This window comes from Eumetopias jubatus, unplaced genomic scaffold (genome assembly GCF_037043125.1).
Source record: "Eumetopias jubatus isolate StellerSeaLion01/CBP00866 unplaced genomic scaffold, mEumJub1_p1.0 scaffold_4, whole genome shotgun sequence".
Taxonomy (NCBI): Eukaryota; Metazoa; Chordata; class Mammalia; order Carnivora; family Otariidae; genus Eumetopias; species Eumetopias jubatus.
Genome location: NW_028274810.1, coordinates 3,997,029 through 4,010,771, shown reverse-complemented (window position 1 = coordinate 4,010,771; position 13,743 = coordinate 3,997,029). Strand labels below are relative to the sequence as shown.

General features: G+C 46.8%; 3 protein-coding genes across 4 annotated transcripts; 1 reads left to right on the top strand and 2 right to left on the bottom strand.

The window, feature by feature from the left end:
* Positions 1-713: 713 nt before the first annotated feature.
* PEX11B (peroxisomal biogenesis factor 11 beta) lies at positions 714-6,143 on the bottom strand. Its single transcript, XM_028088285.2, has 4 exons — positions 6,052-6,143; positions 5,132-5,247; positions 4,543-4,744; positions 714-1,918 (listed from the first exon to the last, which is right to left on the bottom strand). Exons 1-4 carry the CDS (start codon positions 6,105-6,107, stop codon positions 1,513-1,515), a joined length of 780 nt encoding a protein of 259 aa, XP_027944086.1. The 5' UTR covers positions 6,108-6,143; the 3' UTR covers positions 714-1,512.
* A 309-nt stretch (positions 6,144-6,452) lies between these two features.
* On the top strand, positions 6,453-12,045 carry LOC114197306 (gonadotropin-releasing hormone II receptor-like). Its single transcript, XM_028088288.2, is given in 4 exon segments — positions 6,453-6,815; positions 6,817-7,302; positions 10,570-10,778; positions 11,293-12,045. Coding segments are annotated over 4 exon segments (1,152 nt in total). The 5' UTR covers positions 6,453-6,773; the 3' UTR covers positions 11,708-12,045.
* Positions 10,128-13,743, bottom strand: RBM8A (RNA binding motif protein 8A). 2 transcript variants are annotated; one of them, XM_028088286.1, is made up of 6 exons: positions 13,626-13,743; positions 13,288-13,347; positions 13,085-13,162; positions 12,768-12,904; positions 12,318-12,454; positions 10,128-12,216 (listed from the first exon to the last, which is right to left on the bottom strand). In XM_028088286.1, the coding sequence occupies exons 1-6, from the start codon at positions 13,690-13,692 to the stop codon at positions 12,171-12,173; spliced, it is 525 nt and encodes a 174-aa protein (XP_027944087.1). In that variant the 5' UTR covers positions 13,693-13,743; the 3' UTR covers positions 10,128-12,170. The 2 variants fall into 2 exon arrangements, with proteins under 2 accessions (XP_027944087.1, XP_027944088.1); XM_028088287.1 differs by having other exon boundaries at positions 13,085-13,159.

Here is a 13,743-nt window from a genome sequence, read left to right as displayed (position 1 = left end):
TGGGAACTCCGGGGAGCCCCAGACCAAGGAAAGAACTGAGCGATCTTAGCCTATTTCTCTGCCCTGGTGCTGCCCCCTGGAGGCATCATCTCAATATCCAAAGAACCCAAGTCGACTTCGGCAGTTTCTTTCTCTTCCTTTTTTTTCTAGCCTTTGTTGTTGCCAGGCAGTTCATGCTTTCCTCGGGTTTGGAATAGATGGTAGACGTGGGAGACAGAGACTTTTTACCTCTTAACCTTATTTATCTCACCCTGGGATGCGGAAAATGAAGAGCTGGTGACAGTGATATCATTTCCCCTCCCACCCAGGGGAGTCCCAACATGTGAACACAGCCAGCCCACAAACCAAACCTTGCCAGTCGCACGTCACTTAGTTCTGTCTGTGTGACTCAGCCTACGTTGCCCTGTGGCATTAAAGCTTTTGAAGGGACCAGAAACTATGAACTGGTATGGGGTGTGGGTTGTGGAACCAGTATAATTACTGTAATATTAGACCCCATCTTCTTAACTAGGCTATAAACTTCTAAAGTTGGGACCATGGTGCTTCTTAGCTTTTTGAATCTCTACCTCTTAGTATTATGCCCTGCGTAGTGTAGGTGTTCAATAAAAGTCTGTGGGTGATGACACTAGTGGCTAATCCCATGGAAAACCCAAACCACAGTACCAGGAATTAGAGACCTCAGATGACCAGAACACATGGGACCAGACCAAACATTGATGGGCAAACGGACCTTTAATGTGCTGACCTGGAAGGCTTGCTCCCCGTCGTGGGCACGGCCACAGCTATTTACACAGAATCACTGTACAGTATTTACAGCAAGATGCTAGACACAGCATCCTTCTGGATAGGCAAAGAAGGGGTGAGAACAGGCTAGGGAACAAAGCCCTGAAATAAAAGTGTAAGCAGAAATCTGCAGGTGTGAGTAGAGGGAAGGGCCAAGTCATGAGGGAGGCTGGTGAGGCAGACATGAAGGAGGAAGTATCAAACTACCTCTGGTGCATGAGGGGAGAATCCACTGGGACATGAAGTCTCTAAAGTTACGATTTGGTGGCATTTGAAGGGGGTAAAATCTGCCACAAGTCACCTTTGTGAGGAAAAAGAAGGCAGTTAGAACCTTACAACAGACTACACCTTCTACCTCCCCTACCAAAAAAGTGATTCTGCCGATTAAATTCCTAGGACAGCAAATTGAGAAGGTAAAAAACAGATGCAGAGACAGAATCTTAAATAGACTCAAGAAACACAAAGTAAAAGGGGTCAAGAGCAACAGAGACACTGCAATGAAGGAGGAAAAAGCAAAAGCCCCAGAAGATCTGAACATCAGAATCATCCCATCGACTTCACAAGACACCTCTCTTCACCTCACCTTCCCCAAAGCTCCTCCCTCTACCCCGAACTCTTGGGATCTTAACTTTAACCAAGGAGTAGAATTAGAATGAGGCTGGTACATTAGGGATGATCTAAGATTCCATCTTACCAATTCAGATCCCCTCCTTATCCTGTACCAGAATATCAGGGCTTGAGTCGTAGCCAAGGGCAGATCAGAGTAAGAATAGACAGGATGGAGGACACGAGGCCACAAAGGCCCACAATCCCAGGGCCACAGCGCCAGAGGCCCAGTTTGTCCAGTGGAATGAAAAGATCACAGGCATTTCTGACCACATCCAGCAGAAGTGGGGGATGACCTCGGAGGACCCGAGCCAAGAGCAGGACTCGGAGCTGAAGCTTGAGAGCCAGTTGAGGCAAGCCTCTTCCTGGAGTTCCTGGACCCCCAGGTCCTGCAGTTTCAATTCCTCCTGGGGCTCCTCCTCCGGAACCCTTCAGTCGCCGGCTACAAGCTGAAGACTCTTGCTCCATCAGTAGGCGAATCTCATACGCATCACGGCTCAAATTCATGATGAGGGAAAACAGATAGTACCTGGGATAAACAGGCAAGAGTCAGTAAGGGCACGTGTAGCCACTTGGCATATCAAACAGAATACTTAAACATTTTTTCCCTCACAGTGCAAAGTGCAAATCATACGTAAGAACACCAGCGGTAAGTGCTCCTACCCACTATTAGGGATGTCTTCCCAGCTTTCTGTAACTAATCTGTGTTTACATGTACCTGAAGATCCTGGCTTAAAGTCATGAGCATCATCGAACCTTCCAAGAACACCCTCAAATTTCACTTGTCCACTTGGCAAACCGTTAGCACACACACACATTCAACTTGAACTATAATAATGCAAATGTTTTCAGAGAACAAGCTTCAGTTGTTTGAGAGACTCAGAGACATTATAGATCTTTTAAATCCCACCATTTTGTTAAAACAAACAAACAAAAACAAAAAGCGAGGCCCAGAAGTATTAAGCAACTTGCTAAATGTGTTAGATTTATCAATTCCTTAAGAACAGTCTATGTTTGGGGCTCCTGGCTACTCAGTCAGTAAAGCTACTCTTCATCTTGGGGTCGTGAGTTTGAGCCCCATGTTGGGCATAGAAATTACTTAAAAAACAAACAAACAGGGATGCCTGGGTGGCTCAGTTGGTTAAACGTCTGCCTTCGGCTCAGGTCATGATCCCAGCATCTTGGGATGGAGTCCTGCATCGCGTCGCACTCCTTGCTCAGCAGGGAGCTTGCTTCTCCCTCTCCCTCTCCCTGCCACTCCCCCTGCTTCTGTGCTCTGTCTCTGACAAATAAATATATAAATAAATCTGGAAAAAAAAAAACAAAAACAAAAACAAAAAAACAAAAAACCAGGGGCGCCTGGGTGGCTCAGTCAGTTAAGCATCAAACTCTTGGTCTCAGCTTAGGTCTTGATCTCAGGGTCCTGGGTTCAGGCCCACATTGAAGCCTTCTTAAAAAACAAACAAACAGGGGCACCTGGGTGGCTCGGTCATTAAGCGTCTGCCTCGGCTCAGGTCATGATCCCAGGGTCCTGGGATCAAGCCCTCCATTGGGCTCCCTGCTCGGCGGGAAGCCTGCTTCTCTCTCTCCCACTCCCCCTGCTTGTGTTCCCTCTCTCGTTGTGTCTCTCTCTGTCAAATAAATAAATAAAATCTTTAAAAAAACCAACCAACCAATGAACAGTCTATGGTTTGTGGGTTTTTTTTTTTAAGATTTTATTTATTTATTTTAGAGAGAGAGCATGAGTGGGGAGGGGCAGCAGGAGAGGGAGAAAGAACCTGAAGCAGACTCCCACTGAGCACTGAGCACAGAGCCCGAGGCCAGGGGAGAAGGTGGCTCAATCCCACAACCAACCGATCAACCATGAGATGGTGACCTGAGCAGACACCAAGAGCCGGATGCTCAAGTGACTGAGCCACCCAGGCGCCCCAACTGTCTATGTTCACTCCGACAATAGTGGTCTGTACTCAGTGTAATTGTCCTACCTCCAAAACACATCCTGAATCCAATCACATCTCTCTCTCTTACACCCCACCGGCAGCCTCAGCCACCAGCGCCTGTTGCTTGAACTACTACTTTAGTCATTGAACTGGTCTCCCCTTGCCCCCTGCCCCCAACAATCTAATTTCACATAGTAAATCACATCATTACTCCCCTTCTTAAAACTCACCATGGCTTCCTTCCTATCCCATTTAAAATGAACTCTAGGGGCGCCTAGCTGGCGCCTTAGTCTAAGCCAACATCATCTCTTGGCCATATTAGGGCATCTCCTTCTCTTTTGCCCTACTGCAATTCATTTTGCACTGCAGCAAGAGAGATCTTCTTTAAACACAATTCGAATCATGTCACATCCCTGTTCAGAACCCATTGTACTTAGGATAAAATTTAAACAAAACTAAACCAAAAATCCTACCATTGCCGAAGAGGCCTTGCATGTGATCTGGTCCCCTCCACATCTCCAGTTCAAATTATGCCCTTCACTCAATACTCTCCATCATGCTGACTTTCTTTCTATTTCTCTAATTCCACAAAATCTTTCTTGGTTTAAAGCCTTAGAATGGGCTATTTTCTGTTTGAGGAGGTCTTCTCTGCTACTGTTTACTTTGCCTAACTTCTTTTCAGACTTCAAATCTGAACTAAAGCATTACTTCTCAAAGAGTTCTTCCCTGGCCTTTCAGTCGAAATCAGCTCCCTTTGTTATATACCTCATAACACCCTGTACATTTCTACAAATAATTGGTTTGGTGGTTGTCTTAATATGACTCCCCCACTAGACTAGAAGCTTAGTGAGAATGGGAACCCTATCTGACTCTTTGCTTTATTCCCTAGCCCATAGTAAACACCTCAATATTTTTAGAATGAATGAATGAGCAGGCAGTGAGAGGCATAACCTGTGGTACAGACAGAAACAGATTTAAAGCAATATAATATCTTGTCTTGCCCAATCTCAGTCATTCATCATGGAAGAACATCTGTCTTCCATCTGCCTCCATTCACTATTCTCTGATAGTTTAAAATCTAAATGAAGATCGGAAGCCAAGTGATTAAGATGTCTATATTCTGGGAAGACCCTGAAAGATCTTTCGCTCATAAAAGGCAAGCTATGCAGTGTGGGAAATACCAAAGTTCTTGTAGGATAAAAGGATATCAAACCTGAATGAACGCTGGGCCCACTTCTCCTGATCCACACGGGGGGCTAGTCCAGATTTTCCAGCCCACAGGACATTGTCACAGGCGAAGTACAAGGCTCGATTGAGGTGACTAACAGTGATGCAGAATCTCAGGACAACATCTGATAAGTGCACAGCTCGTTTGGCTGACTCAAGGGCATCTGCTGAGTTACCCAGGCGTAGAACTTGTGGAGATTAGCAAGGAGAAGCAAGGATTTGGAAGGAGAGGCAGAGAGTGAGACACAGAGAAAGAGGAAGCAAGAAGGTGAAAGTCGAGCAAGTGACAGAAACAATAATTACAATTCTTTTAAAAAAGAAGAAAAACAGTTCAAAATTTTTTTTCTTCAAATTTTAATTTGTGTCCCAGTTTGGTTTTCTCAAACTTGCCCCATGCTCTCCAATCCTTCATTAGTCTCTTACCCCTGCTCTCTTATTTCAATGAAGAGGCATGCAGAGCCAAATAAGGGGGAAGAACTGGCAGAGAAGGTCAAGAACAGGAAGGAAGGACTAAAAGAGAATAGCTGGGGATGGAGGAAGTGTGGGAGTAATAAAGCAAAAGCGCGGTTACTTACGCTTTCTTCCTAGGCTCAGATGACCCTCCAGCTGTCGAATTTGTTTCTGTAACTCGGGACTGGCCCCATGTTTCTGTAGTGCATGGCCAAGAAGGGAGCAGGCATACTGGGCGGCCCTGGAGAAGAGGCCAGGCAAGGTAAGGCGGAGACGTCCCTAACCTACCCCTCAAAAGTGTCTTCCAAAGTAAAGTATCGACTTCCCTTTTTCCCAGTTTGAGAACATTCCCTTTCCTCCTCTTTATGCCCACTTCTTACCGTTTCTCCTTCAGGCCAGGGGAAGGGAAAGGCGTTAAGGATAAAAAGGAGCCTAGAAAAGGAGTTGGGGGCATTACTTGGAGTTGAGAAAATAAGAGATTTGACAATGATGAAGTCTGAAGGGGACTGTGAAGGCAGCAGGGGGTCCATCACGAGCACATCAGTGTGAGCATGTACATGACATGTAAGGGAGTGGGGAACAGGTGGAGGGATTATTCTTCAGAATAGGTGAACTAGGAGATTTCAAGGCCCTCTAGCTGACTCGAGAACGGAAGACAGGGCGGAGGCAGAGGAGTCCCCGGATGACAGCAGGGTGAGCGGACAAGGGAACTTAAAGCCACTCAGCTCTGGGAGGCAGAGTCCGGGTATCCATCACGGGGCGAACGCTCCTTACGCCACCACCGCCCAGTGAGTAAAGTGCTGGTCTTATGTGGACATGGCCACCCTGAACGGCCTCCCCGCTGGCCCACTCGTGCCTCAGTTTCCCCATCTTTCCGGTGAGCAGAAACGAATCATCTCCTCACGGCCCGCTCAAATCAGCACCTGGCGGTCCGTCCGGGCCCCCGTAGCCCGAGCTGACCCCTTTTGACCCCCCGTAGTATGAACGGACCTCGCCTCACGAGGATCTTCCTCTGTCCCCACCCCCCTTCCTATTGGGGCCGCACCTACACAGCCGCTCCCGGGCCTGGCTCTGAGCACTGAAGCGAACCCAGGCGTCCATGACAGCGGCAGGCCTGGCTCCGCAGCCCCGCGCCCGCCCCACTGCCCGCCCCTTGTCACGCCTCCTGGACGATCAACGGTGTCTCACGAGGGACAAACATCGCCAGAAAAGAGAGCGAGTGAGGCCGGCCTCGGAATTTCAGAACAAGAAGCGTTTGTCTCTGGACCAACACCAGGGTGTTTTTCGGTGGGTCTCTGTCAGAATATACGCTTATCGGATGGCCTCTATTTTCTAAGCACACTTCCGGCGGTACATTCTTCTTTAAATATTCTGGACCAGGGGCGGGGCTTGCAGCAGGGGCGGGGCGAGAAGGCACGGCGGCGTCTTGCCTGCGCAGCTGGGGTAGGGTTGCCCCGGGGGTGCTTCCAGAACACCCGCAACACACACACAAACACACAAGCGCTGCGGCCGAACCCGGGGCTGTAGGGGCTAAAGAAGTCTATGGAAGTAGAAGCCAGCACCAGATCCCTGTTCCCTGCGGGACCCTGACATTTGGGCAGGTGACCTCCAGGATACAGATTGAGTCTCCGGAGACAGAGGCTTTAATGGACGAAATTCGCAATAACCAGCTTCAGATCCTAATAAGGAGGGCGAAGAATCAGTGGACGAAGCTAACTGCTTCATACTAACACTTCGTCCTCCCACCCCTTTCCCTTCCAGGTCACCATGTCTGCAGGCAATGGCACACCACCACCCCCTCCCCCCGACCCCGGGGTTAGCAGCGGGGGAGGAGGTCTGGGCGGGATCGGGAGTAGAGGTGGAGGGCTCTGAGCTGCCCACCTTCTCAGGTGCAGCCAAGGTCCGAGTAGGAGTGACCATTGTGCTGTTCCTTTCTTCAGCTGCAGGGAACCTGACCGTCCTTTGGTCAGTGACTCAGCCACAACCCGGCCAACTCCGCCCCTCCCCTGTACGACGACTCTTTGCCCACTTAGCAGCTGCTGACTTACTAGTCACTTTTGTGGTTATGCCCCTAGATGCCATCTGGAATATCACTGTTCAATGGCTGGCCAGGGACATCGCATGTCGGACACTCATGTTCCTGAAACTGATGGCCGTGTATGCTGCAGCTTTCCTGCCTGTGGTCATTGGACTTGACCGTCAGGCAGCCGTACTGCACCCGCTTGGACCCCGCTCAGCTGGAAGGAAACTTCTGGGGACTGCCTGGGGACTTAGTTTCCTGCTTGCCTTGCCCCAGGTGAGTGACTTATTGGGACTCAAGGGTAGACTGGACAATAATTTGGGTAAACAACAAGAGCGTTTGTTGTCGAGGGGTGTGCTTGACCAGTGGTCACCCATTAATGCTCAGAGGGGAGCCTCTGCTGTCTTGCAAATTAAGATCATTGCATGTTAATCTGTATCTCTATTAAGAGCCTACATCTTCAAAGCAGTACCCTCTATCTATGCCTTTTTTCATCCTCCCAGCTTCTTCAGGAGACTGTTGCAGAAACTCTAGGGATAAAACATATATGGGGGTCTATAAAAAAGACAGTGAAGTCAGGGGCTTTGGTTAAAACTCTGTGGTACAGTCACTCTCCATTCAAAAAATAATGTTAATCACCCCTAGGCACACTCTAATGCTCTATCAAGGATTGAGCAGCAAAGACCTGCCTTCAGGAAACTTACACTAGTGCAGAAGACATATTAGTATGCAATTATAATACAGTACGCAGTAAAGCATTATGCTAAAGGTAAGCATAAGGAACTAAAGAACAATGAGAATGTCTGACCCGCTCTTGGACAGTCAGGGAAAACTTCTCAAAGACATTAAAACTGATTGTTTTTGATTAAAATAAGAGAGGTGTGAGACAAGTTAAAACAGGAGGAATGCTGGGGAGGGTGGAAGGTAGAGGAATTCAAAGTAGTTGTCGCTAGAGTTGAGGTCTAGAAAATGGGTGAGTGGGCGCCTGGGTGGCTCAGTCAGTTAAGTAGCTGCCTTCAGCTCAGGTCATGATCCCGGGGTCCTGGGATCGAGCCCCACGTCGGGCTCCTTGCTCAGTGGGGAGCCTGCTTCTCCCTCTCTCTCTCTGCATCAAATAAATAAATAAAATCTTAAAAAGAAAGAAAGAAAATGGGTGAGTAATGAGCCTGGATGGGAAGGAAGAGCCACGTCATAGATATTAAGGTTGTACTTTATCCTGAGGGCAGTGGAGAGACACTAAGGTAAAAGATGGAGAGTGACATAATGAGATTTATATTTTTTACTCTAGCTTTATTGTGAAAACTGGAAAGAAAACTAGAAAGAAAATGGAGCATCTGAACTTGAGTACCAGTTATCAAATCTCATGTATTGACAATGAACTAGAAATCTAGAAAAAAAAAAAAAGAAATATGAAACAATTCCTTTAAGACCCAAACCAAAACCACCACTACCCTCTGAGGGGAAGGAGTAGAGCAGCATCTTGGGAGACCAGGATTAGGAATCTACCTAGAAGGGGCTCTGGAATGACAATGCATTATAGAATCAGATTTAAAATATGATTTAAATCCTCAAATATTAGAGGGCGCCTGGGTGGCTCAGTTGGTTGGGCGGCTGCCTTCGGCTCAGGTCACGATCCTGGAGTCCCACATCGAGTCCCACATCGGGCTCCCTGCTCAGCGGGGAGCCTGCTTCTCCCTCTGACCCTCTTCCCTCTCGTGCTCTCTCTCATTCTCTCTCTCAAATAAAATAAATAAAATCTTAAAAAAAAAAATAAATCCTCAAATATTAGAAATATAACTACCAAAAGTTAGTCTGACTATAGTTCTAAGACAAATAGTGCTTCTAACAATGCTGCAAGCAGGACCTCTGCTACCCAAAGCTTTAAAAAGCAGCATTGCTGCCTCAGTGCAAAAGGTATTACAGTCGTTTATATGAAGGAAATTTTAGATGTGGACTGGGAGGTAGAAGCCTGTTTTTGTTGCATTGTTTTACTTTGTTTTTTTCTGAGTCTAGGCTCTACTAACTAGCTATATGACTTTGGCTAAATCACTTGAAACCAATGGGCCGCAAGATATTAGATAGGAGTTTCATCATTTGTCACATTCTGACAACTGCAATCTCCATTTGTTTCAATGGCAAACTGATGACAACATTATGATACATGTGCAAAAGATGGTATTTTTGGTTCCAAATTAGCATCCTGTTGTATAAATTCTGCATTGCCCATATGTTCTATTTAAAATATTAATCTTACCGGGCGCCTGGGTGGCTCAGTTGGTTGGGCGACTGCCTTCGGCTCGGGTCATGATCCTGGAGTCCCGGGATCGAGCCCTGCATCGGGCTCCCTGCTCAGCGGAGAGTCGGCTTCTCCCTCTGACCCTCCCCCCTCTCATGTGCTCTCTCTCTCTCATTCTTTCTCTCAAATAAATAAATAAATCTTAAAAAAAATATTAATCTTACCTTCAAGGACTAATATGTCAATAAAAAAACCTTTTTTTAAGTGTGGTGGTAGTGTGGTGAGGGAGTATTGGAATAGTTAGAAATTATCTTTGAAGGCTCAAGTTTCTAAGTATCATAAGTGGTTGAAAGGAAGGTTTCTGTAGTGGGTGATAAACTGCATATAATAGGGAGAAGGAAAGGCAGAGGTAGGGCTACAGACCAAACTCTAAGTCCAGGAGCTTTGCTTATTTTTAAACCCCTTTTCACAAGATGTCAGGTACATCTTAGGCATAGTGCAAAAAGAAACCAAACCAACCAATCAAAAAACCTACAAATATATGGACTCAAGACAGGCAAAGGGGAAAGACGACTCCCCAACTAGCTCAGAGTAGCTGATCATAACTCCAAGCCATTCATAAAACTGTGTCTGTGGCTGATACTATTCACCTTTCCTAAAAGTCCCTCACGCCTGCTGAAATCACTTTCCCAAATGCCTTAGATCTAGGAATCAGAGACCCACTAAGCTTGACTTTTATCAAACTAACAGTGACTCAATCTGCCTTACCTGAATCAAGGTACTAACCCTGAAGCTCTAAACTGAAAAATACTCTTTAGCCAAAATCTCAGCAGTTTACCAAAAAGGGGAAGTTCCGCCAACAGCATTTGGAAAATGTTAAATTTTATTACTTAACATTGTTTCACTGTTATAATTACTGTACATAAGACTATCACTAAAGGTCACTTCACAGAGTGGCTGCAAAATGGCCTGAAATTTTAGCAGCACCCATTTTATACAAAATTTCTTTTTCCACAGAATTAGACACATCAAAAAAATCATTTCAGCTAAAAATGTCGGTGAGGTGGTAGAAACATCCTTTTACAAAGCGCAATGTTAGAACAGTACTGGAGGAGGCAAGATTCTTTTAAGTCCCGTAGCCTAAGGGGAAGACAGGGATTCTCAAGTTTTGAACCTTTTAAATATGGCACTATGGATGAACTCAGCACTACCCAGCTTTGCAGAGAATTAAGGATGAACTGGGATAGTGTGACCGGGGAAAAGGGTGAAGGGGGACCAGTTCTAATAATCCTCAAACTCCACTCCAGCTGTTCCTGTTCCACACCGTCCGCCGAGCTGGCCCAGGCCCGTTCACTTAGCGTGTCACCAAAGGCAGCTTCAAGGCTCGATGGCAAGAGATCACCTATAACCTCTTCACCTTCTGCGGCCTCTTTCTGCTGCCACTGACTGCCACGACCGTCTGCTATAGCCACATTGTCCTCAAGGTGTCTAGTGCCCAGACAAGGAAGGGGAACCATGCTAAGACTCCAATCTCCGGGCCCTAACCCATACCCTAAAAACTATTGCCTCTAGCCTCATTTACTGATCTAATAGTTTTCTATCAAACCAAAAGTGACATCATAACCATCCCTCTAGCACCTGATGCTACAAGTATTTTCTAAATGCCTCCGATTATAACCAGCCTCTAGCCACCCTCCATTGTTGAGTTAGCCAGGCAAGATTAAGGAGAAAGGTGATCAGTGTTCTCCTTTAGTCGTGGACACCATCAAGTCTTCAAGTAGTCTTAGCAGCTTCATAATACCACACCTCAATCAAAACCTTTCTTCCAGCATGTCTGTCACACTCCCTAGGGGAGAGGGGGGAGCATACAGTCCCAGTCTGGGAAGGGAAGAGGATGTGCAACATTAACTCCTATTTGCCACATTCTCTTCCTTGTATCAGGAGAACTCCAGCTCACCATCCCTGCCTGTTCATCCTACACTCAATTCAGAAGCTGAGTGGTTCTGAATTTGAGTGTTTTCTAAATTCCCAGCCCCTGCTGGTGAATTTGCCCTCCGTTGCTCCTTAGACAATCGCTTCCGTGTTCGCCTGCGGGCCCTGCGGCTGGCCTTACTTGTCTTGCTGACCTTCGTCCTCTGCTGGACACCTTATTACCTGCTGGGCCTGCGGTACTGGTTCTCTCCCACCATGCTAACTGAAGTTCCCCCCAGCCTCAGCCACATCCTTTTCCTTTCTGGTCTCCTCGATGCTCCTCTGGATCCTCTCCTCTACGGAGCCTTCACCCTTGACTGCCGAAGAAGGCACCAAGAACTTAGTATAGACTCTTCCAGGGCAAAACGTTCTGAGAGAATGCCCTGACAGGAGATTCAAGCCCTTAGACAGCTGCAAGTACAAACAAACATGGCAGCAGGAAGGACAGGAGAAACAGGAGAGACATTCCTGTAACATCCATTTGCACGGAACAGAGTATACAAAAACAAAATAATTATGCTTTAATATCACAAGAACACCTCACTTCTACCCAGGCTCTCTTAGCTTCCAAGAAAAAGAAGTACTGAGCAGTGTCTCTACTTTGACCCTAGCTGAAACTTGAGACTATATCTAATGTAGAAATTCAAACAGAATTGAGGCCCAAGAAGTATCTTCACAGTGACCCAAACTGCCTTACTGTAAAGAGTGCTTCCGAGCTGGCAATGTTAGAAGAGGAAAGTAATTTTAAATGTACAAAACAAAAATGGGACATTTATTCCTAACTCAAAAACAAAAACAAAAACAAAAACCAACCCACTAAGCAAGTCGGGTGAGAGATTAAATATTAACACAGTGAGTTCTACCCCTGCCCTATTTCTCCAAGGCTGCATGGCCAAGTAGAATCTCTGGAGAGAACATCTGGACAACAGAGGACCTCTCAGCGCCGCCTCCGGTCTGGACTCCTGCTGCGTCTTCGGCCACCTCTAGGGTAAAGGAAGGGCCCATCAGAGGAACATAATACAACATCCTTATTCTGTTTTGCTCATGTTCCCTTCACCAAGATAGTTTGCCCTCTCCACTTTACCTCCTCTTGCCCTTGGGTGGACCCCGAACAAAACACCAGTCCACACTGATCGGCTGTCCCATCAAATCCTGGCCATTGAGTCCCTCCATAGCAGCCTGGGCCTCCTTGTATGTTTCATACTCAACTAGAGTATACCCCTGGGACAAGTGAAAAGACAGAGATCAAAACTCTCATATTCCACCAAACACCACCTAAGTATCCTCTTCCTCAAATCTAAACTCATACTCAAATACAAAAATCTATAAACTTTAAACAAATGTACATCATATATCCTTATTGTACATACAAAATGTGTCTGTTTCCGTCTCTTTGCTATGTCTGACAAAATCAATTTCCAATCTCATTTTATTTTAACTTTGCTCTTGGCCAATCACAAGAAACATGGGAGAACTATCAAAGCTGTCTAAAGGTTATGAGGGAAGAGAGGCAATAGGGTGTCGCTTAGGATACCTTCAGGTATCCTGTACGCCTGTCCAGGTTGAGGTGGATGTTTTTTATTTCCCCGTACTCTGCAAATTTGTCATGGATGTCTTCTTCAGTGGCTTCCTCATGGACTCCAGTGACAAAGAGAATCCAGCCTTCAACAGCTGTTTGGGAGGGAGGGAGGTTTGAGCACAAGAGAAAAACTTCAAGCAAGATCACAAGAGTGGAGTAAGTGGGGATTCCAGAGACTGGTTAAGGTATCTCCGACCCCATTCCTACTGGGTTTTATTTCATTGGTCCATAATTCCCTACAAACAGATCCCTACAGGCTACATTTTACTTACAGCGTTGCGGTCCAGGTTCATCACCATCCTGTTCCACGCTGTCATAATCTTCACGCATCCGTGCTCGAGACCCTTCTTCTATATGGAACATACAAGAGATCACCAGAAATCCATTCTCCCACTGTTCCCCATGAGTCTGAATGGGGACTCCAAAACTCGTAGAATGTCGCCATTCTAGACCCATTTTCCCCACAAACACTCACCGGAGCCAAAGCCGCGGCCCTTCCGTTTTTTCGCCTTTTCTTTCAGTTTGTGGATGCTCTCTGGAGCCCCAGAAGTGAAAGAATGAGTAACAAAAATAACAAGTATTTGTAACAATAGTCTCTTTACGGACACATTATCTGAAAGCTGCCCCACCACCTCCAGTCCCATTCCCTTCCCGGTCCCACCCGCATTCCTCCCGAAGGGGGCGCTGTCTCTAATCCAACTGAAACCCGATTCCCCGAATCCCATCCTCCCTGCCGGGAAAGGAAATTATCTTCCTATTAGTCCCTTCTCTCGCACCTTCCCCGCTTCCCGCAGCCGCCTGCACTGTCCTCACCGTCCCCATCCTCATCCATGGCGAAATCCTCGCCCCCAGCCTCGTGAAGATCCAGCACGTCCGCCATCTTGCCTTCCTTCTTACTCTCGTCCGTGCCGCTCAGGCACTAGGCACCTCG